This window comes from Bos taurus, chromosome 6 (genome assembly GCF_002263795.3).
Source record: "Bos taurus isolate L1 Dominette 01449 registration number 42190680 breed Hereford chromosome 6, ARS-UCD2.0, whole genome shotgun sequence".
Taxonomy (NCBI): Eukaryota; Metazoa; Chordata; class Mammalia; order Artiodactyla; family Bovidae; genus Bos; species Bos taurus.
The window spans coordinates 2,120,026-2,144,010 of record NC_037333.1 but is presented as its reverse complement, the minus strand read 5'-3'; the positions used below and the strand labels follow the sequence as shown (position 1 = coordinate 2,144,010).

Genomic DNA, 23,985 nt, shown 5'->3' with positions numbered 1-23,985 from the left:
AGAGTCAGACACAACTGAGAGACTTCATTTCACTTTCATAGATAAGTTCATCTGTGCCTTATTTTAGATTCCATGTATAAGTGATATCATATGGTATTTGTCTTTCTTACTTCACTTAGTATGATAATCTTTAGTTGCATCCATGTTACTTCAAATGGCATTATTCTTTTTTATGTCTGAGTAATATTCTGTGGTATATATGTACCACATCTTCTTTACCACTCATCAACGGATGGACATTTAGGCTGTTCCCAAGTCTTGGCTATTGGGCATTTTGCTGCTATGAACACAGGGGTGCACCCATCTTTTTGAATTATAGTTTTGTCTAGACACATGCCTAAGGGTAGGATTGCTAGATCATATGGTAATTCTATTTTTAGATTTTTTGGGGAACCTCCATACTTTCTAGAGTAGCTGCACCAGCTTACATTCCTAGCAGCCGTATAGGTTTCCCTTTTCTCCACAGCCTCTCCAGCAATTGTTACTCGTAAACTTTTAAAATGATGGCCACAGAATAATAATTTAATGCTTACTGGATTTGCAGTAGCATAGAACTCAGAACAATGATGTGCCCTGAGCTAGATTCAGGGAATAGGCTTGGGTGCGTGTAAGGTGGCTTCACAGGAAATGGTGAGAGTACAGAAGTAGGGTGTAAACATTATGGGTTAACTGTTATCAGTAGAATAATACTTCCAGAGTACATACTGCAAGGTTGCCCTTGATTGTGTAGCTTCATACAGTGTGCACTTCCACACACTTAAAAGCATTGCCCCAAGATTCATGGATCCTGTGGTCACCCACTCTTGGTTACAATTTAGTTTTAAATGGCTATATTTGTTGATTAAATACATGAACCTGTACACACATATCTAACAAACATACCCAACTTCACTACGTCTGTAGCTCCTTGCCACTGTCTGGTTTTCTCCTTTAATTCAGGTGACAAGCATCTCTCCTTGACCAAATTCTACTTAGGTTCCCCTGAACTCATTTTTCAACACGGCCTGGAATTTTGGATTTCCTCTTCTTACCTGATTATTCAGTTTTAGTAGGGAAGTCAGTTTAGACAGAATCCCCAATCTTCCATATCTGGTCAACCTCTATTACTATCAGGTGATGGCTGATTACACCAGCCTGCCTATTTCCAGGTTTGGCTTCCCAGATGGCGCTAGTGGTAAAGAACTTGCCTGCCAGTGCATGTTAGACGGAAGAGACCTGGGTTCCTTCCCCTGGGTCGGGATGATCCTCTGGAGGAGGCCGCGAGCAACCCATTCCAGTATTCTTACCTGGAGAATGAATCCCAAGGACAGAGGAGCACAGTGGACTGCAGGATATCAGGTCACACAGCATCGGACACGACTGAAGCAACCTAGCACCTACGCATTAGCTTAGTGTAGCCAGAACACACCATTATCCTTAATGTTTCTTCATAGTACTTTCCGTCCACCAACCCTGACTCTGCTCCTTGGCTATAAAGTCCCACTTGTCCACGTATATTCCCAGTAGATCTCTCCCCCATTGTGGTGATCCTTACACAGAGGAGGAATCTCTTCAATACAAAGTTTGTCTTAACTTCCCTTGGGCTTCCCTGGTGGCTCAGCTGGCAAAGAATCCGCCTGCAATGCGGGAGACCTGGATTTGATCCCTGGGTTGGGAAGATCCCCTGGAGAAGGGAAAGGCTACCCACTCCAGTATTCTGGCCTGGAGAAATGCATGGACTATATAGCCCACGGAGTCGCAAAGAGTGGGATACGACTGAGCGACTTTCATTTCACTTCACTTCACTTCTGTTAGTAAGTGTCTTGAAAATTTTGGCTTTAACACAGGTCTCTGTTAAACTCTTTCAAAAGTGGATTTCAGAGACCACCACGCCTAAAACAACTTCTCTGCCTTCCCTTCAACTTTGTTTTTCAAAATACTTACACTACTGGAAACAATATTAATTGATAGGGTTTTGTTTTTTGGGTTTTTTCCTCCACATTCTGCCTTGGAATATGAGCTGAGCAAGGCCATGGAAATAATTTGCCCGTTCCCAAAGCCTTGCACACAATTTGCTGAATGAATATAATGTCCATGGACTCCTACCAAGTACAGATGGAACGAAGATACATCCTGAGAACACAGAAAAAGCAGGTGGGAGGAAGCCTCGAGTGTGCAGACGGGGCTCTCACGGGTGAGGACACAGCCTCGCGGGAGCCTCGCTCCGGCAGCCAGGAGGCGCAGATGGCAGGCCTGGGCTGGGCGGGAGCCTAGAGCCGCCTCGTCTGAAGAGGCTGTGTGGTCCTGGATCTGAGCGCAGGGCAGACGCCTGAGAGCCCACGTTTCCCTCGGCACCGGAGAGCGCCCGGCTGACACGTCAAAGTCTCCTGCGGCTCACAAAAATCGGGGGTCTTGTTTCCAGGGACGTTTCAGGAAAGAGCACTCGCTCCCCCACTTCCGGTCGGGTCGCCCGGCTCCTTCCGCCCCTCGTGTGTTTGGCGGGACTCACCGCGCGACGGGCCGTTGCTGCCGGCGGTCAGGTGCTGGCGTTGGAGTCAGAGTTCCGAGGCCCAAACCGTGAGAACGTCGCCATGGTGGGTACCCCCAGGTTGCTAGAAGGCCCCGGTCAGTGCCGGGTCGGGGAGGCGGACCGGTGTCGGGCGGCTGGGAGCGGGTAGGGAGTGAGACCGGGGGGCGGGGCGGGCGAGGGCTCCGCGCGTTCCGGGCTCTGCTCGGGGCCCTGCATGGCTCCGTCCCCCGCCCTCGGGGATGCGTGAGGCTCCGCCTGTTCGCTCCTCAGCTGGTGGGGGCGGGGGCGCAGAGGACGCGGCTGAACTGAGAGCTGCTGGCACGGCGCGGGCGGCTGGCCTCCGGTCCTCTCCCCGCCTTCCCGCCAGTGACCACTCCCACCCCAGACCCCGCCTCCGCGCCTCTCGCGAAAGAGAGCCTATATAGCACATTTAAGTATAAAGGTCAATTGTATAAGGAATTCTCGAGTATTACTTACTATAAGAAATCCCCGTTCTCCTCCTTGAATCTGTATCTCCAGGAGCCACTTAGAGGTAACTAGTATCTAAATTCTGCTTGCTTGTCTTTATACTTACAGCCTGTTTGTATGCCAGAGCTGCTCTTTCTTGCCTTTTTCGCTTCTGTTCTTGAGAATAATTCTTGAATACGAACATGCTGCTGCTGCTAAGTCGCTTCAGTCGTGTCCGACTCTGTGCGACCCCATAGACGGCAGCCCACCAGGCTCCCCAGTCCCTGGGATTCTCCAGGCAAGAACACTGGAGTGGGTTGCCATTTCCTTCTCCAATGCGTGAAAGTGAAAAGTGAAAGTGAAGTCGCTCAGTCGTGTCCGACTTTTCGCTATCCCGTGGACTGCAGCCCACCAGGCTCCTCCATCCATGGGATTTTCCAGGCCAAGAGTACTGGAGTGGGGTGCCATTGCCTTCTCCGAACATGGTTTTTAAATATTTATTTTTCAGTTAGTTTCTAACGAAAACAACGACATAGAAAGTTTATAGTGTGGCAAAAAGTTATCTGGTCATTATCATTATCAAGTCATTAAAAAGTTATCAAACCAGATAACCAAAAAGTTATCTGGTCTGATATCTGGTCATTATCATTATCATTAAAAGTTATCTGGTCAGTTATCAAGGCAGTATCATTACTCCCTTTTTATTTTCTTTTTCTCCTTTTCATTGTATTTTCATTTTTCACGTCAGTTTTTGCTTCAGGCTATACACGTTTGTGTAAATTAAGTCTTTTTTACGTATCTGTATGTGCGATTGCCAGCTCTTCATAATTTTCTAGCCTAACTACTGTTAGTAGTTGGATTGTGTGTTTGTGATTGGGGGTGTTCATTGACATTTGATTGTAGTTGTCCTTGACTGTCAGAACTTCACTTTTGTCAGGCTGTACAGTAGGAGTATGTTGCCTTATGAGTCAAGGAATATAAATCTGTTCTCATTGGCACGTTTCCTGGCCTGTCATTTTTCTGGTGCATCAGCAGTGTCTCTGTTGCATCCTGTCTTGAATTTAACCTCAGCTTGGAGCTGGAGGTTTTTCCATTTGCACATTTGTATCAGTTACTCTATAAACTTCTTTCCTACAGCTCAAAATGTGGGCAGTGGAGTCCTGGAGCATGTTTGGCACCTGTCTTTGCTAAATTATGGTCTTGATGAAGTTACTTAACCCCTCTAGAACTCAGTTATTCTGTTAAGTTGGAATAATCATAGTGTCTAACAGAATTATGAAAATTAAATGTAAACAGCTTAGCCCAGTGTCTGGTGCTTAGTAAATGTTAGTTATTGCAATTACTTTAGTAATAGTAGAGGTACCTGATGGTCATTTGTATATATTCTTTGGAAAAGTGTCTATTCGTGTCCTTGCCCAGTTTTTAATTAGATTTTTGTTGTTGTTATTGTATGAATTCCTTTTGTATTTTGGATACTAACTCCTTATCAGGTAGGTGATTTTGCCAATATTTTCTCCCAGCTCCTGTAGGCTCCTTTGTATTTTGCTGACCATTTCTTTTGCTCTGCAGAAGCCTTTTCATTTGATGTAGTCCTACTTGCTTATTTTTGGGTTTGTTGCTTATGCCTTTGGTTTCATACCCAAATAGTCATTGCTGAGGTCAATGTCAAGTAACTTTTCTCCCTATGTTTTCTACTAAGAATTTTACAGTCGAGGCCTTACATTTAAATCTTTCATCTATTTTGAGCAAATTTTTGCAAGTGGTGTAAGGGAGCGGACCAGTTTCATTCTTTTGCATGTGAATGTCCAGTTTCCCAGAACCATTTATGGAAAAGACTGTCTTTCACCCACTGAGTCTTCTTGGCTCCCTTGTCAAGTATTAGTTGGCTCTATATGCCTGAGTTTGTTTCTGGACTCTCAATTCTGTTTCATTTGTCTTATGCCTGTAAATAAATATTAAAGAGATTACCTGCTAGTAAAAATTTGCTCCTGAAAGTTAGTAAAATTAAAGAAAAACATTAATGAAAATCTACCTAGGATACTAACCTTTTTTGGAATAATGTTATATGTGTTAGGTGAGTGTATGCTCCTCGGTTTTTGTCTCGTCACAACAAAGATTTGGAGTGACGGACATTAAAGCCCCTCGGCGTGTCTTGTTCTCAGGTCTTGGATAGACCGTGTTATAGCCCTCAGGTCTCAAACAGACCATGTTATAGCTCTTAGACAAATCAGTGTTGCAGCTCAGTGTTACAGCTCTATTTTATTTAGAAGATAGCAGGAAAATCCATCTTCGAGGCGTGAGGGCACGTTGATCCAAAGACGGAAGAGAAGAGCGCCCCAGCGCGCGGGAGAGAGAGAGAGAGAGAGTGCTTTGGCTCCTCTTTTTATATGTTTTTTTCTCCCTGGGCCTGTCCTATATAAATTGGGCCAGCCAGGAGTGTTGTTTGTTTTAACTGCGGTCCTCACTCTGGTCCACTTTAGCAATATGTGAACCGTGAACTTCCTGATGTTCAAGCTGGTTTTAGAAAAGGCAGAGGAACCAGAGATCAAATTGCCAACATCTGCTGAATCATGGAAAAAGCAAGAGAGTTCCAGAAAAACATCTATTTCTGTTTTATTGACTATGCCAAAGCCTTTGACTGTGTGGATCACAATAAACTGGAAAATTCTGAAAGAGATGGGAATACCAGACCACCTGATCTGCCTCTTGAGAAATTTGTATGCAGGTCAGGAAGTGACAGTTAGATCTGGACATGGAACAACAGACTGGTTCCAAATAGGAAAAGGAGTTCGTCAAGGCTGTATATTGTCACCCTGCTTATTTAACTTATATACAGAGTACATCATGAGAAACACTGGACTGGAAGAAACACAACCTGGAATCAAGATTGCTGGGAGAAATATCAATAACCTCAGACATGCAGATGACACCACCCTTATGGCAGAAAGTGAAGAGGAACTCAAAAGCCTCTTGATGAAAGTGAAAGTGGAGAGTGAAAAAGTTGGCTTAAAGCTCAACATTTAGAAAACGAAGATCATGGCATCCGGTCCCATCACTTCATGGGAAATAGATGGGGAAACAGTGGAAACTGTCAGACTTTATTTTTCTGGGCTCCAAAATCACTTCAGATGGTGACTGCAGCCAGGAAATTAAAAGATGCTTACTCCTTGGAAGGAAAGTTATGACCAACCTAGATAGCATATTCAAAAGCAGAGACATTACTTTGCCAACAAAGGTCCGTCTAGTCAAGGCTATGGTTTTTCCTGTGGTCATGTATGGATGTGAGAGTTGGACTGTGAAGAAGGCTGAGCACTGAAGAATTGGTGCTTTTGAACTGTGGTGTTGGAGAAGACTCTTGAGAGTCCCTTGGACTGCAAGGAGATCCAATCAGTCCATTCTGAAGGAGATCAGCCCTGGGATTTCTTTGGAAGGAATGATGCTAAAGCTGGAACTCCAGTACTTTGGCCCCCTCATGTGAAGAGTTGACTGATTGGAAAAGACTCTGATGCTGGGAGGGATTGGGGGCAGGAGGAGAAGGGGATGACAGAGGATGAGATGGTTGGATGGCATCACTGACTCAATGGACGTGAGTCTCAGTGAACTCTGGGAGTTGGTGATGGATAGGGAGGCCTGGCGTGCTGTGATTCATGGGGTCACAAAGAGTCGGACACGACTGAGTGATCTGATCTGATCACTCTGGTCCTCGGACCTTCTTTTGTTCTATTTTCGCAGGCTTTTCTCTTCCTTATCTTTTAGCCACCGTCATTCTGGACTCTCTTTCCCTATTCTAACTACCTAACATTATGAGTATTGCTACTCCAGCTTTCTTTTGATTTCCATTTGCATGAAGTATCTTTTTCCAGCCCCTCATTTTGTCTGTATGTATCCCTAGGTCTAAAGTGGGTGTCTGGTAGACAGCATATATAGGAGTTTTGTTTTTGTATGCATTTAGCCAGTCTCTGTCTTTTGGTTGGAGCATTTAATACATTTCCATTTAAGTTAATTATTGATATATATGCTTCAGGTGTAAGTTTAGGTTGTTTATTTGAGATTTTTCATTACCATTTCCTTTACTGTTTGGGGTTTTTTTATAGGTCTTTTTTCATATGTTTCTCCTCCCCCCATTCCCCCAAGTTCCTTTAGTATTTGTTGTAAAGCTGGTTTGGTAGTGCTGAATTCTCTCAGCTATTTTCCTTGTCTGTAAAGCTTATTTCTCTGTTGAATCTGGGTGAGATCTTTGGTGGATAGAGTAATCTTGGTTGTAGGATTTTCCCTTTCATCCCTTTAAATATATCCTACCACTCCTGGCTTGCAGTTTCTGCTGAAAAATCAATTGATAACCTTATATGAGGGTTCCTTTTATCTTATTTGTTGCTTTTTTTTTTTAATTTAAATTTTGGTAGTTTGATTACGGTGTGTCTCAGCCTGTTTCTCCTTGGTTTTATCCTGTATGGGACTCTCAGACTCTCTGTGCTTCCTAGACTTGGGTGGCTATTTCCTTTCCCATATTAGGGAGATTTTTGACTGTAATTTATTCAAAAAATTTTCAAGCCATTTCTTTGTTTTTCTCTCTTCTGGGATCCCTATAATGCAGGTGTTGGTGAGTTTAATGTGGTCCAAGGGGTCTTTGATATTATCTTCATTTCTTTTCATTCTTTTTTCTTTATTCTGCTCCATGGTAGTTATTTCCACAATTTTATCTTACAGCTCACTTACTTATTCTTCTGTCTCAGTTATTCTCTTATTGATGTCTTCTAGTGTATTTTTCATTTCAATTATATTTTTCATCATTATTTGCTCTTTATTTCTCTTAGTTCTTTGTTAAATATTTATTATATTTTCTCCATTCTGTTGTGCCTCTATTCTATTTCTGAGATCTGGGTCATCTTTACTATTATTATTTTGCATTGTTTTTCAGGTAGATTGCCTATTTCCTCTTCATTTATTTGGTTTTGTGGATATTACATTGCTCCATCTGCAACATATTTCTCTATGTTCTCATTTTGTCTTACTGTGTTTGAGGTCTCCTTTCTGCAGTCTTAGCTCCTCTTGCTTCTGATGTCTGCCCCTTGTGGGTGAGTTTGGTCCTATCTTTTGTGTTGGCTTCCTGGTGGGAGGTCTTGGTGCCTGTGCTCTGGTAGATTGTGCTAGATCTTGTCCTTCTGATGGGCAGTGCCACATCAGGTGGTGTGTTTTGGGGTGTCTCTGGGCTTAGTACAACTTCAGGCTGTCTGTCTGCTAATGGGTGGTCTGTGTCCTTGTCTTGCTTGTTGTTTGGCATGAGGCATCTAGCACTGGGGACTGAAGGCCATTGGGTGGAGCCAGGTCTTGGAGTTGAGAAGGATACCTCTGGGAGAACTGTCACAGATTAATATTCCCTAGGACTGGGCATTCTCTGCTGGTGCAGCATCCTGGGCTTAACACTCCCACCCCAAAGGCTCAGGCTCAACCCCTGGCTGGGGAGCCAAGGCCTTGCAAGTCGTACAGTGTGGCAAAAGAAAAAGGATAAAGTAACATGGGTGGTGTCAAAGAAAACTCAAAACAGATGGCAAAGAGATAAACAAGTAGGAGCAACAACAACAACAAAAGAGAAACGAAGAAACAGAGCCCAGGACAAATAGTAACACCAGAGCTGAACAAATAACAGGTGCACTCTTGCACACAGAAGAAACAAAAACGGAGAAATCGGAAGCACGAGAACTACCAGAGCAAAGTAACCCAGAAGTCAAACCAAATGATTAAAAACAAAATTAACAGAAACAAAAAATAAAAGCAGAGTGCAGGAAAAAAAGCAAAGAAACCTAAAACACAGAAAAATTTAAAAAAAGATAAAAACAAAATGGAACAAAGGGAGAACAGGAAGAAACAGAAAACAATGAAAAGTATATAAAAAAGAAAAAATTGTAAAACAAATTTAAAAAAATTAAAGAAAAATTTTAAAAATAGGGCTTCCCTGGTGGCTCAGACAGTAAAGAATTTGCCTGCAGTGCAGGAGACCCAGGTTCAATCCCTGGGTCAGGAAGATGTGCTGGAAAAGGGAATGGTACCCACTCCAGTATTCTTGTCTGGAGAATCCCATGGACAGAGGAGCCTGGTGGGCTACAGTCCATGAGGTCACAAAGAGTTGGACATGACTGAGCAACTAACGCTTTCACAGTTTCAAGTAAGAAGTGGTAATTATGAGAGAAACAACAACAGAATATAGGATAATAATAGTAATAATAATATTTTCCTGGGGTCTCATCTATTAGTGTCCTTGCCCCTCCTATGAATCACAGCCAACCTCTGCCTCCCCAGCAGACCCTCTGTTACCTCTAACTAGGTCTCTGGACCTGCTATGGGCACTGGGGGGACACTCAGACTCTGACCTTGACCGTCTCTCACATGTACTTGCTGCAGAGTCCACAGCTGCTACAGCTAGACCAGTCTCAGTTGTGGGAACAGTCACTGTCCATTTGAATATTCCATAGATGCTGGGTTTAGCAAGCTGATCGCAGGGATTTAATCTACATTTTGTGCAGCTGCACGGAGAGGTTTTTATTCCTTAGTCACCAGACCCTTGGGGCTCAGCTGTGGTTTTCGCCCCACCTCTGAGTGTTGGCCACACACAGGAGTTGCTCCCGAGGCTGCCTGAGAGCTCTCAGGTCTGGCCTGGTGAGGACAGGGTGTGGAGGCGGCACGGCTGCTGGGATCAGAATCTCAGCATCAACAAGTGAGCGGAGGAGTTGGTGGCCACGAGAAATCCAGTCCTTCAGTGATGAGGACTGGAAGGGAAGCTTGCAGTCGTGTGTGTGACAGATGGCTAGCTTAAGATCAGCCCTACTGGGAGCCTTTCCTGGAATTCAGCTGTGGGCATGTGTGGGCCCGCTGTTGGGGGCCTTTCCCAGTGCCCAGAGAGAGGTACGCTAGGGCCTGCCCTGGCTGGGACCCTTCCCAACCCATCGGCAGGCAGGAGCCAGCACACGGAGAAAGAGAGGGTGTGATGGCAGGTCCCACCCCTGCTCACCACTCAGCAGTAGTACCTTGCGTCTGTGGCAGTCTGAGTTTCCTCCTCAGGCTTTCCCAGGGACAGATTTCCTCCCTCCGTCCTCTCAGGCTGTCTCCTTACAGCCAGCAGCCGTCCTCTCCCCAGCTTTTCTGTCTTGCCTGCATGTTCCAGCTCTCAGCCCCTGTGCACACTGGTGGGGACATCCCAGTCTGGGGTGCACAGGGCTGTAGCACCAGCCGTCTGTGAAGGTCTCTGTCCGTCTGCCACAGGCCAGCTGTTTCCCCCTTCTCCACACCTCAGATGCTCCACCTGTGTCTGTTGTTGCCCTGTCAGTTAGGGGGCATCCCCAGATGAGACTTCTACCCGCCTTCACCTCCCCTGCAGGGCACAGGTCTTGTCCCACGTCCTCTCCTCTTTTCCCCTTCTTTTTTTTTCATCCTACCTGGTTGCACAGTGATCCCTCTTGTCCTTTCCAGTATCCAAGGTCTTCTGCTAGTGATCAGCTGGTGCTCTACCTGTAGATGTAGATAACTGATACACCTATTGATGTGTTCTTGATGTGTTTGTGGAGCAAAACGAGCTCCGGGTAGAACTTCTCCACCACCTTGGAAACCTCTTTTTATTTCTTTCGAACTTGTTTTTCAACCCAATAGGACATATTTGTAGTCTTCAGGGAGTTGCAATGGAGGAAATAAACACAAGTGTGAAATAAATGACTGGTCAGTACAGTATGTTAAGTGCTGTGTGGAAAGTGCTCCCCAGAGAGCAAGATTATTGAGAATGAAATGGTTACATGTTAGTGGATAGCTTCAAGGAGGAGGTGAACTTAAACTGGAAATGGTCCTTGAAAATTGAATGGGGTTTAACATGGCTTAAGGGCTTCCCTTGTGGCTCAGACAGTAAAGCGTCTGCCTACAATGTGGGAGACCGGGTTCAATCCGTGAGTCAGGAAGTTCCCCTGGAGGAGGAAATAGCAACCCACTCCAGTATTCTTGCCTGGAAAATCCCATGGACGGAGGAGCCTGGCAGGCTACAGTCCATGGGGTCGCAGAGTCAGACATGACTGAGTGACTTCACTTTTTCACTTTTAACACGGCTTGTGTGTCGTTTCTGGATTCTCTAACAAGATATTTGTTATTGACATTTGTCATCATATTTATCTGCTAAGCAAGGGAAGTGCCCTAGAATTCTTCAGGATAGAATCACTGCAAAAAAAAAAAAAAGGTCAGATTCTCTTAATTAGTTCATTGTATTCCTGTCATGTCTTTGATATTAAGTGACTTAGTTTATCATATTCTAGAATTTATCTTTGTGATTATGGTTACTTGTGGTTCAAGGTATTATATACTGTAAGCTTTCTCAGTTGTAGGCATGGCATTACTCCTCTACTTTTTAAAAAATATTTATGTGTATTTGTGTACCTTAAGTGTGTTTGGTGAAATGATCATTCTTTTAGGTTTCTAGTTATATTGGGCAGTTGAAATGACATTTCTTTTTCTAGTTGTACCTAGATTCTTTGATGGCTTTGATTGCCTTTTAGGAAAAGTTCTATTTTGTTATTTATGGTTTTTTAGAAATAGTTAAAGTGTATTGCCCCTGAAAACCTCTCTCTGTTGCTGTGTTTGAATAAACTGCTTTTGTGTTTTCTTTGTTAATCTCAAGTATGAATCCGAAGACTGGTCTATAATGAATTTTCTGAAGTGATCACTAAAGATTGTATGTAAGAGAGACTTTTAATACCAGTTTTCTTAAATAGAATATTTCTATGATGCCAGAAACTTTTCAGAAGTTTCTGTTGTTTAGAATAGTCTTTTATGCATATGAAAGCAATACATTATTGCTGTATCTTTGAAAGTTAACTCTGATGCTTTTTGAAACAAAATACTAAGTTTGAATTGAAAATACAGCGTAAACATTTCCCCTCCAATATATAGAATGTTTCTGTACTATCTTATGAATTGTCAGATGTTTTCTAAAATAAATTTGAAGAATCTCTGACTAATGAAGATTGATTGCTTTTTAATTAAGAAGCATTTATTTTGAATAGAATGTAATTAGATTAATTTTTATTGATAGGCTGTTACTTCATTTTTCCTCTGTTGAAGCATTTTGTTGGTTTTTTTTTTTGTAAAAAAAAGTTAATATATTGACATAGAATTGTTTTGAAATTTATTATTTTATGGTACATATTTCTCTGCCTTATTGTATATTTATAACCTGTCTTGAGGCAACCTTTTCATGAATAAATTATTATAAGGAATCATAGTCCACAGTTGAGTCAGAATGTAAGTTTGGTTTCTTTGTACTTTCTTTGAACTAAGTCTTAGAGGTTCTTTAAAATGAGGTCTTCTAAAGCTGTGTGGACATTTTGTACTCCAAGGGTTATCACATTATTTCTTGTTCTAAAGAAAGTTTTCAAATCTTTAAAGGAAATTTTCTGTAGACTTGGGCTTACTGCTAAAACAATGTTACACAAGTCTGTAACTTCAGTTAAGTTTTACAGCTTCAGAGACTATCATTTTTTCTTGAGAATTTTGTGATCTTGTTCCATTTTTTGAAAGCACTTTATTTGTTGGAATATGTGAAATAAAAAATCTTTTCAAAGATATCTTTGCTTTATTTTTTTGGTTTTGCATCAGTTAACTCTTTAACAAGCTATCCCACAATTCACTGGCTTGAAACAACAGAATTTATTATCTCATAGTTCTTGTGAGTCACAGACCAGGCATACATCTGGATCCAGGCATACATCTGGATCCTCTCCATCAAGGTTTCTCACAAGATTGCAGTCAAAGCATAACCTGAGGCTGTGGCTTCGTCTCAGGGCACAGCTTGGGGAGGGTCCACTTCCCAGCTCCCTCACATGGTTCTTGGTGGAGTTCAGCTCCTTGAGGACTCTTGGACCGAGGGCCTCAGTTCTTCACTCCCTGAGGGCTTCCCTCAGTCACTTGTCCCGCTGGCCTCTGTGTAGAGCAGCTCACCACAAGACAGCTAGTCTCCATCGGAGGGAGCCAGAGAGGGCAGAGTGGAGTGGGCAGGACACAGCCAGGGTCCTTTTGTAATCTATCTCTGGACTGATACTTTATCACTTTCCCAAATGTTAGTCCACTGAAGTGAGCCACTAGGTCCTGCCCACACTCAAGGGGATGGACGTACATCCGCCTCAGGAGGGGGTGGTCACTGGGGGCCGTCTTAGAGGCAGCCTGCCTTGAGTTCTGGAAGTTTTATTTGATCTTTGTTTGCTAGCTAACCCTCATGCACATGAGTTCCTGTTACACCTTCCTGCCTCCTCCCTCTACACGCGCAGAGAGACACGAAGAACGCACACACTCTGATGATGGTTTCGCACTATACTCCTGTACCCGTGACCAGCTTCTAGGGGCAGCCTGGGTTTCACACTTGGAGTTAATCTTCTCTAGTCATGTTTATCAAGAAGGCAATAGTAAATATTTATTGAACATTTAAGTTAATAATTGTTGAAGAAATGAATATGTATGTGAGGTGGTCATTTTGATTAATTCTACTTGGACAGTTTTATAAAGGAAGTGACTGAGCTGCATTTTATCAGAGGACAAATAAAGATTTTACAGGCAGAGGTAACAAGTACAGTCTCCAGAAGTTTAAAAAAAAGACAGCATGGTATGTTCTGGGAATGGTGAGAAGGTAGTAAGAATGTGATGAAGAGTCTTTTGAGTGGGGTATAATGCTGGAGAGTAAGTCGGAGTAGTTTTTTTCTCGTGTTAAGGTTTTAGGGCCTAACCAAGTTAGTGAAGCCCTTCAGCGGGGAGAAGGGCTCTACTCATCAGTGTTCCAGACAGAGCCATTCCGTCCTTCCGATGGAAACCTCAAGGCCACCTTAATCATGGAAGAGTGTGAGGCTGCATTAATGCAGTGCCAGTAGTTTCAGAGAGAATATTCTAAAAATGTGACCTTTTTGAAGATTAGATATGTTAGATTCCCAGCTGTCCCCTAAAGAGCCTCTTGTTTTTCTATAATCATGTATTTTTTTCTGGGAATAAAGACTGTATTTACTAATCACTTATATAATTCTCCTTATATATAATAGAGAAGGAACATGCCTGTTGATTTTCTCTTCTGCCTCTCACTGGCTGGACTGAAGGCCTGGTGTTCCATCTGAGGACAGCATGCAGCAAAAAGGAGTGGGCCTCAGGGCTCCATGGAGCAGAGCCTCCAGCTCCTGCTTTCTGTGGGAGAGAGCTAACTTCATTGGGGTTAAGCCGCTGTTATTTTGGCTTTCTATTACAGGGAGCCAAACAAAGTTCCTGAGTAATTTAAGTCAGATATAAGATACAGAAGTATGTAGGAATAAAACAGTACTGAAATGCTAGACAGCTAGTTTAGAGGACCTGGTTAACTGGCCTAAGTCTTGAATAGGAAAATAATTTGTATCTTTTGGAATGGGCTGATTTGAGATGGCTTATATTATTCCCTCTGTTCTTATTTCCTGTGTATCCAGCTTTGATTTTGCTTTATTCACTGCCCACTCTCTTCTACAGCTTCTACAGTCAGGCTCCTGTTAACATCTTGGGTTCCTTCTACCCTCTCTTAACTTTAACTTTGATCCAGATGTCCACCTGTGAGTCTCCTCACTATCTGTATTCTCTGTATCTGCTTTAAAGATGGAACAGTTGAAAACCTGGTTTATTGGCTCCGTGCCTTTATTTTCTTACATCACTGGAGCATAGTTCTGAATACAGTTAACTCCTGAGCAGTGCAGGGATTGGGGGCACCGACTCTCCGCTCAGTCAAAAATCTGCATGCAGTTTATAGTCAGCCCTCCATATATACAGTTCCTCCATAACCATAGATAATGTAGCACTGTAGTACTTACTGTGGGAAACAATCAATCTACGTTCAAGTGGACCCACACGTTCCATATCTGTGTTGTTCAGAGGTCAGCTGTATATCATTTCTGTTAGGACCATGGAAACAAAGACTGAGTCTGGCGTATCTCCTGATGTCTAGTGACATATTTCCAGCTCACACTATTTCTGTTATATTACTGTTTAAAATTTTTATTTCTAAAGAAAAAGTTTTGACAGAAGTCATTTATGTATCTGACTATGTGTGTCATATACTTCTCTACATTTCAGCCTAAAGCACCAAAGGGAAAAAGTGTAGGACAGGAAAAAAAAGTCATCCATCCATATAGTAGAAAAGCAGCTCAAATTACAAGAAAGGCCCACAAACAAGAAAAAAAGGAAAAGTAAGTATCTTCATTATTTTATGTATTGGTAAAAAACCCTTTTATACAGTTATTCCTAATCAGTACTCCCTTTCTCTTCTTTTGATAAATATTCAAGTGTGTTCTGTGCACTAAGGTAAAACAGTGAACAAGGATTCAGCACTTAGAACTTAACCTACCAGGTTCGATGCAGGATACTGGATGCTTGGGGCTGGTGCACTGGGACAACCCAGAGGGATGGTATGGAGAGGGAGGAGGGAGGAGGGTCCAGGATGGGGAACACATGTATACCTGTGGCGGATTCATTTTGATATTTGGCAAAACTAATACAATTATATAAAGTTTAAAAATAAAATTTAAAAAAAATGCTCATCTCTTGCTGGTGTAAATGTAAAATGATACAACCACTTTCAGAAAGCATTTTGTAAATTTCTTAAAAGCATGCACTTACCACAAAATCTAGCCATTCTATTCCTGCATATTTTACCTAAAGGAAATGAATGCATATGTCCACACAAAAACTTGTAGCAAATATTCATAGTGGGTTTATTTGTAATACAAATGTAAAAGAACCCAAATGTCCACCAACATTCCATAGGTGAATGAATAAACAAATTTCTGGTATTATTAACGTAACAAATACTTTTCAGCATTAAAAACAAATAAGTGATTGATATATGAAACATCATGGATGAATCTTGAAATAAATATGCTGAGGAAAAGAAGTCATACAGAAAAAAATATATAGTATATATGATTCCAGTTACATAAAAGTCTAGAAATTAATAACTATCTATAGTGACAGAAAGCAAATCAGTGGTGCCTGGAGTAGGGGGAGGAGCAGGAGGGAGAGATTACAGAAAGACATAAGAAAATTTGGGAGGTGACAGACATGTTCATGATCTTGACTACAGTGATGGTTTTACAAGAGTGTAAATATGTCAAAACACCAAATTGCGTACTTTTTGTACAATTTGATATATGTCAATTATACTTCAATAAAGCTGTAAAAAGAAAGAAAAAAAAACTTAACCTAAAACATACATAAATATAAATAGGTTGTGATGACGTCCATGAAGAAAAATTTAAAAAGCTTATGGAATAGAGAGTGAGGGAGAGATTCTGTTTTACATAGGATAGTCTTGGAAAGTGTCTCTGAAGACTTTACATTTGGCAGTGAGCCATGCAGACATTTATTAGGCATTTAGGTGAAAGTACCTATTAGATGTCAAAGGTGAGATACAGAATGGGCTGTTGGATGTGCTGGCTCTGTTGCTCAGAGGATAGGTTATGGATATAGATGCAAATTTGGGAGCCATCAATATCTAGCTGATATTAGGAGTCCTGAGACTGGGTGAGATCACCTGACAAGTAAATGAAGACAGGAAAGAGAAGGACATCAAGGATTGAGTCCAGAGCCCCTCAGCCGTTTAGAGGTTGCAGAAAGGAGGAGGCTCCAACAAGTGAGACTTAGGAGGAAAAAAAAACGTGTTTCAAAGAGAAAATAGTGATCAGCCTATGTCATTTGTTACAAGATTAGGGCTGAGAATTGATTTAGTAATTTGATTTAGTAAAGCAGAGATCACTATATATTTTTTTCTTTAGTTGTTTCCTTAGTTTCCTCCAGAAATTTCCTCCAGAAATTTCAGCTAACATCTTAAAACAATGTAATTCAAATTAACGTCAAGTTCATTTGAACAATATACCAAGAATTTGCTCCACTGTAACTCCATTCTGAGCCCCTTCTTTGTACTATTATTGTCAGATGTGTTTTGCATGCTGTCACTAAGTCATGTGCAACTCTTTGCAACCCCATGGATTATAGCCCACCAGGTTCCTTTGTCCATGGGATTTCCTAGGTAAGAATACTAGAGTGGGTTGCCATTTCCTCCTCAAGGGAATCTTCCCGACACAGGTATGAAACCCACATCTCCTGCATTTGCAGGCAGATTCTTTACCACTGAGCCACCTGGGAAGCCCTACTGTCAGATAAGTTATGCCTTTATACATTGTAAGTTCATAAAACACAGTTTCATGATTATTGTTTTTATGCAGTTGTCTTAAGTTAGGACCAAAAAAGTGTTACAAATTAAAACACATTTATACTGTCTTTTTGGAGAAGGCAATGGCACCCCACTCCAGTACTCTTGCCTGGAAAATCCCATGGACGGAGGAGCCTGGTGGGCTGCAGTCCACGGGATCGCTAAGAGTCGGACACGACTGAGCGACTTCACTTTCTGAGCGACTTCACTTTCACTTTTCACTTTCATGCATTGGAGAAGGAAATGGCAACCCACTCCAGTGTTCTTGCCTAGAGAATCCCAGGGACGGGGGTATTTATCTGTGTGATTACCTTGTATCACTGGTGCTTCTTATTTTTTCATGTGAATTCAAATTAGTAACTGTTGTCCTTTTATTTCAGTCAGAAGAATTCCCTTTAGTGTTACTTGTAGGGAGAGTCTGAAAATGACAGATGCTCTCATTTTTATCTGAGAATGTCTTTAATTTTTCTGTAGGACTGTGCTTCATTTTGAAGTTTCAATATGTATGGAATTCTTGGTTCATAGTCTTCCTATTGAACACTTAAAATGTCACATCTTAGTCTTCAGGCCTTCAGTGTTCAGACAAGAAGTCAGCTGTTCATCTTATTGAGGGTCACTGTATGTGAGGAGTCACTTTTTTCCTGATGCTTTCAAGATACCCACTTTGTCTTTCAGTAGCTTTACTAGCGTATGGATATGCCTAGGTGTGGATCTCTGAGTTTATCCTACATGAAGTTTATTAAGCTTCTGGGGCATGTAGGTTAATGTTTTTCATCAACTTGGGAAGTTTGGAGCCGTTATTTTTTCAAATACCCTTTCTGTCCTGCCCCTCTCCTGTGACTCCTACATGCATATATTGGTATGCTTGATGGCATCCCCACAGATCTCTCAGACATCTTAATTTTTATTATTTGTTTTTGCTCAGAGTGGATAATTTCAACTGGCTTCTTATGTTTGCTTGTCTCTGTCTACAGGTCCAGCCCTCTGCACTTTCTCTGGTACAGTTTCTACTGTATGGTATTTTAAACTCCTGAGTATAGGCCATACTTTGTTTCTTTGTGAGTCTCCTACTTTTGTGTTCAGAACTGAGCGTTTTAAATAATACAGGGTGATAACTGTTGTTACAGACATATTGATCAAAGCCCCCAATTAAAGGAACAGCCTTTAGCTTTTCCTTCCTTAATCTTGTTTTAACAGCTGCTATTTGTCAATCACAGCTTCGGCTTCTGTGACCTTGCTTGCTCACCTTGCTTGCTTGGGCTGCCTGGGGAAGGGAGGGATCTGAGCTGTTTTAGCGAGAAGTTTATGGTGTATAAAAAATACCCAAAACAAAGCTGGGGCGCTCAGCCATTGGAGGCAACTCCGCACAGCCCACACAGGGCTGTGTAACTCTGCTATTCTGTGTCTTCAAGTGCTGTTGGTCTCTTTCCGACACCACGGTTTCCATAACAGTCCCATCCCCACGGTCATTTAGGTTTGCTGCTGTTGCTGTTTGTTTTGTGACTTTCCTGAACTAATCTTGTAAAAGCCTGTTTGTTGTGTGCAGTGTTTGCAGTTTCTGCTCAATTAGTGGTCAGCTAATGTTTGGACAGGGGTTTCTTTAATTGCTTTTGATAATAAGTCAGCCTTTGTTGAGGGGCTGTGTAGGTCTGTTGGACATACTTTCAGTACTCCAGGAGGCAGTTTGTATAGACTTCATTTAGCGTTTGCACAAAGCCTCAGGATTATCCAGAAATGAGAGAGTAGGATCTTCTCGGGTCTTTCTTTGGCATGAAAACAGTCCTGAATGTACACCTGGCATTCTAGATTCCTAGGAATATGTTGCAGCGAGCATTTCAGAGCCCTGTATTGAACTTCCATTCCTTAGGTTTTGCTTTTAAATTGTTTGGGTCAGCCTTTTGTTAGTCTGTGCTAGTGACTGCTAGGAGGATGGCTTTTACAGCTATCCTGAGTTGCTTACACATTGGTTTATAAGACTACTGCAGAGCTGGGAAGAGGGGGATGGGATAAAACACCACAGAGCTTGCTGTTCTTACTGAGATGGAGTCATTTTTCTTCAGTAAATGCTCCTTTGATTATTGCATGCCTTTGGTTAATTTTTGTACTTCTGAAAAAGTTGATTTTGACAAGTTTTGTCAGTGCTTTCTATAGATTTTTGTAAGTTCTTGTTCTGCCATTCTGAAAATAGCTCAATATTCTTGATGTGAAGGAATTCATAAGAAAGTTTTCTTTATCGGAAAATGAAACGTGTATGCTGCCTCTTCTTTTCTCCCCTTCTTGACTGAAGCAACTTAGCAGCGGCAGTTTGGTGAATGCTAAATACATTAGCATAGTAGCTGATAAAAACCAGCTGTTTTATTGTTACATTCCTTGCCCAAGACCAGTTGGGTTAGCAGTTTCAAGTTATTTGGCTAGAAGTTTTCTTGAAAAGAATAGTCAAATGCTATGATAATATAGTCAAATTTTCTTTCCTCTTTGTAATGGTGGGTCTTTGTTTTGTACATTAAAGATTATTATAATGATATTGCTTTAAGATGGTAATTTTTTAATATCAGTTATTTTTGTATCACTTTCATGAATTTTTTTTCTGTATTTTTTTGACATGATTTACTACTTACGTGATTTTGCTATCACCTATACCAGTATTTCACTAACTTTAGTGTACATGAGATACACCCCTAAAGTGTATTAAAACAGTTTTGAGGGCTGTACCACTAGAGGTTTCCTGATACAGGGCTTCCCTTATAGCTCAGTTGGTGAAGAATCTGCCTGCAATGCAGTTGACTCCAGTCAGGAAGATCCACTGGAGAAGGGATGGGCTACCCACTCCAGTGTTCTTGGGCTTCCCTTTTCAGAGGGAGTCAGAGGAAGAAGGGTGACCAGGATGGAAGACAGTGTTTGTACTGTCATTTTCAGATGACATCTGTGCACTGTTTTGGTTTTTAGAAGTGAGCCATTAGGTCCAGCCACCCTCAGGGAGGACAGGGGTGTGAATATCAAAACAGCAGGAATCTACACTGGGGACCCTCTTAGGTTTTACCACATCCTGCCTAACACAGATCCTTGATTTTATAAGGAAGAAAGATAGCCAGCAGCTGGAGGAGTCTTTGTACTACTTCCTAAGATTTATTTTTAGGGAGGTAGGGGAAGATTGGGGTGGATATATTGTTAGGGTGCAATGCCCTTGACCAGAGGTAGAGGGTACAGACACGAGCTGCTGGGTTCATCAGATGGACTCTGAATACCTGAAGATATTGAAGGCATGAACAGTGGTGTAGAGTAGGAAGGAGTCAGACACTATTTATCTTCAGCATTTGAATGCTCTGATTTAGGACTATATGAAATACCTCTTCTGTTCCTATTAAAGAAATTAGTGCAGTTTGAGGACTAGTGCATTTCAAGTGATGCTAAATTTATAGGCAGGAAATAGTTATTATTCTATATCATTTTGTATCATTTGTTTTATGAATTCTCAGCATAGCAACATGTTGGTACTGTATATTCTCAAATTTTGTCCCATAAAGTAGGTAGCAAAGAACTATAGATATCAAATGAAAATAATTTCACTTAACAAACATAATGGGTAAGAATCTAGGTAACAACTTGGAGAATTTAGTCTCAAATCTCTCTCTTTCATTCCAGCTTCAATCCCCTGTAGTTCAAGCCCTCAGTGTATTCATTCAGATCCATAGCAAACTTGACTTCTAACTAGACTCCTCCCTCTAGGCTTATTTGAAAGGAATGAATTCTTCTCAGAGTCATTCTCAGCTTTATTATGTAGTGTTCTGTACTTCTTTCTAAAAATCATCTTTGAGGTTTAAATAGCATTTGACAAAATAGACATAACTTAAGCGTACAGCATTTGAGTTTTGACAATACATGGTGTAACCCCGTGATCAGTATGCTGGAGTGTGTTTTCATCCTCCCCCAAATCTTCCCAGTTAGGTCTCAGCCCTCCTCCCCTAGCCTTGGGCACCTGTTGTTTTGTTTTTTAATAGATGATATCTATCTTTCCTAGCATTTCTTGTAAATGGAATCATACTGTATATAGTTTTTTGTGCCATTCTTTTTTTATTTAGCATGAAATTTATCCACGTTATTGAATATATTAGTTGTCTTCCATTGGGGAAGAAGCCAATACTTTGGCTATCTGATGGGAAGAGCCGACTCATTGGAAAAGACCCTGGTGCTGGGAAAGATTGAGGGCAAAAGAAGAAGTGGACGGCAGAGGATGAGGTGGTTGGATGGCATTACCGACTTGATGGACATGAATTTGAGCAAGCTCTGAAAGCTGGCTGAGGAAAGGGAAGCCTGGCATGCTCCTGTCCGTGAGGTTACAAAGTCAGACACGACTCGGTCACGAACAACAAGTTGTCTTTCTCTTTCATTACTGAGTAGTATTTCATTGTATGGATATGTAGGTTTTTATCCATTTACCTGTTGATAGTCATTTGGATCATTTATATTTTTTGGCTTTTCTCAGGGTCGGCAAGCTGAGTGACCATCCATCCATTTTTATAAAAGCAGTTTGTTTTACTGAAAGGCAGCTCTGTCTGTTCCTTTCATGTTGTGGCTGTGATGGCAGAAATGAGTAGTTATGACAGACCAGCCACATGGTCCTCAAAGCCTTACTTGTTACTGGTGAACGCTTAAGTGAACATGATCAACCCTGCTGCTGCATACAGATAAAATTGCCATAAACGTGTACAGGTATTTTCGTGGTCATAAACATTTTTCTTTCAGTTCTTAGAACTGGAATTGCTGGGCTATGTTGTAGACATGGGCTTCTCAGATGGTGCTAGTGGTAAAGAATCTGCCTGCCAGTGCAGGAGACATAAGAGACTCAAATTCGATCCCTGGGTCAGGAAGATCCCCTGGAGGAGGGCATGGCAACCCCTTCCATATTCTTGCCTAGAGAATCCCATGGACAGGGGAGCCTGGAGAACTGCAATCCATAGGGTCGCAAAGAGTCTGACGTGACTGAAGCAGCTTAGCAGGCACACACATGCACAGCAGATGTATGTTTAAGTAAATAAGAAATTGAGTTTTTAAAAAAACTTGTTGAAAAGAATAAAGTCATGAAGGAGGTGTAATGTTTAAGTATGTATAATAATAAAATTACCTTATCTGAAGTGGTAATGCCATTTTATTTTTTTCCACGATTGATGTATAAGAGTTGGGCTTCCCAGGTGGTGCTAATGGTAATCTGCCTGCCAGTGCCAGAGACACAAGAGTTGCTGGTTCAACCTCTGGGTCTGGAAGATCCTCTGGAGGAGGAAATGGCAACCCACTCCAGAATTCTTGGCTGGGAAATCCCATGGACAGAGAAGCTTGGCTGGCTACAGTCCATGGGGTTGCAAAGAGTTGGACATGACTGAAGGGACTTAGCCTCCGTTTCCTCTCAGACATGTATTATCATTTTTAAAACAGATTTGAGCCAATCTAGTGAGTGTACAGTAATGTGTCGGTGTGGTTTTAATTTGTATTTCTTTATGACTAATTATATATTTTTATGTGTTTATTGTTTGCTTTTATGTCTCTGATTTGATGAAAAATCTGTTAAAATTTTTACCTTTTGATTTTGAGTTGTTTGTCCACTGTTAAGTAGTAAGAACTATTTATATATTCTTAACGCAAGTCTTTTGTATGTTATTTGTATTGTGAATATTTTCTCCCATTCTGTGACTGAAATATTTTTGTTAAAAAGGCTTCATTTTATTTCTCTGATTTTCTAGTTGTTTAAAGTGGGAGGGTAAATCTGATATGCTTTACTAGTGCAGGGACAGTGAATTTTTTTTTCCTTCATTGCTGTATCCCTAGTTGATAGCATTAAGCATCGAAAAAAAAACTAGTGAAAGGTTATTGCTGAGCCATGAAAGACGCTGGGATTCTTGGCCTCCAGAGGAGAGGAATTCAACCTGGGGCCATTGACAAGGCTTGACCGCTCAGAGCTTTTGTGTATTAAAGTTTTATTAAAGTATAAAAGAGATAGAGAAAGCTTCTGACATACACATCAAAAGGGGGCAGAAAGGGTGCCCCCCCTACTAGTCTTTAGCAGTAAGTTATATACCTATTAGCAGGCAGCTAATTAATTAGAGGAAGGAAATGTCTCGGAACTCAGAGAGTGGCACCAGGCCCCTCACCTACAACATGCATTTTGAGATAACATTGACACAAGGTGCATCATCCCGGGCCATAAAACAATTGACATGAATCTTGGAAGAAAGGCAGGTTTCCAAGCAAATATGTACTCCCATTAACATAGCTTAAGAGAACGTTGGCGAGAGTAAAGCATACTGGTTTGTTAAGTAAAACATACTGGTTTGTCAAATCCCTTCTGAGTCTTAGTTGGAACCAACTTGAAGAAAGAGTCTAAGGTAAATACATAGTTCATTAACATAGCTTCGGAGAAGGCAAATGGCACCCCACTCCAGTATTCTTGCCTGGAGAATCCCATGGACGGAGGAGCCTGGTAGGCTACAGTCCATGGGGTTGCGAAGAGTCGGACACGACTGAGCGACTTCACTTTGACTTTTCACTTTCATGCATTGGAGAAGTAAATGGCAACCCACTCCAGTGTTCTTGCCTGGAGAATCCCAGGGACAGAGGAGCCTGTTGGGCTGCCGTCTATGGGGTTGCACGGAGTCAGACACAACTGACGCGACCTAGCAGCAGTAACATAGCTTAAGAATAACATTTCCATGAGAAAAACACATTGGTTAGCTCAAGGGCTGAGAAAAGTTCAGGTGGAACCAGATGTCATCATGGCAACACAGAATTTTAAAGGAAATCT

The 23,985-nt window shown here is 41.7% G+C and overlaps 1 protein-coding gene across 1 annotated transcript in view; it reads left to right on the top strand.

The window, feature by feature from the left end:
- The first annotated feature begins 2,536 nt into the window (after positions 1-2,536).
- Positions 2,537-23,985, top strand: part of TMA16 (translation machinery associated 16 homolog) — a 29,841-nt gene continuing 8,392 nt past the window's right edge. Inside the window, 2 exon segments of the mRNA NM_001035034.2 lie at positions 2,537-2,573; positions 15,059-15,171. Coding sequence (NP_001030206.1) covers positions 2,571-2,573; positions 15,059-15,171 — 116 coding nt within the window. The 5' untranslated portion in view covers positions 2,537-2,570.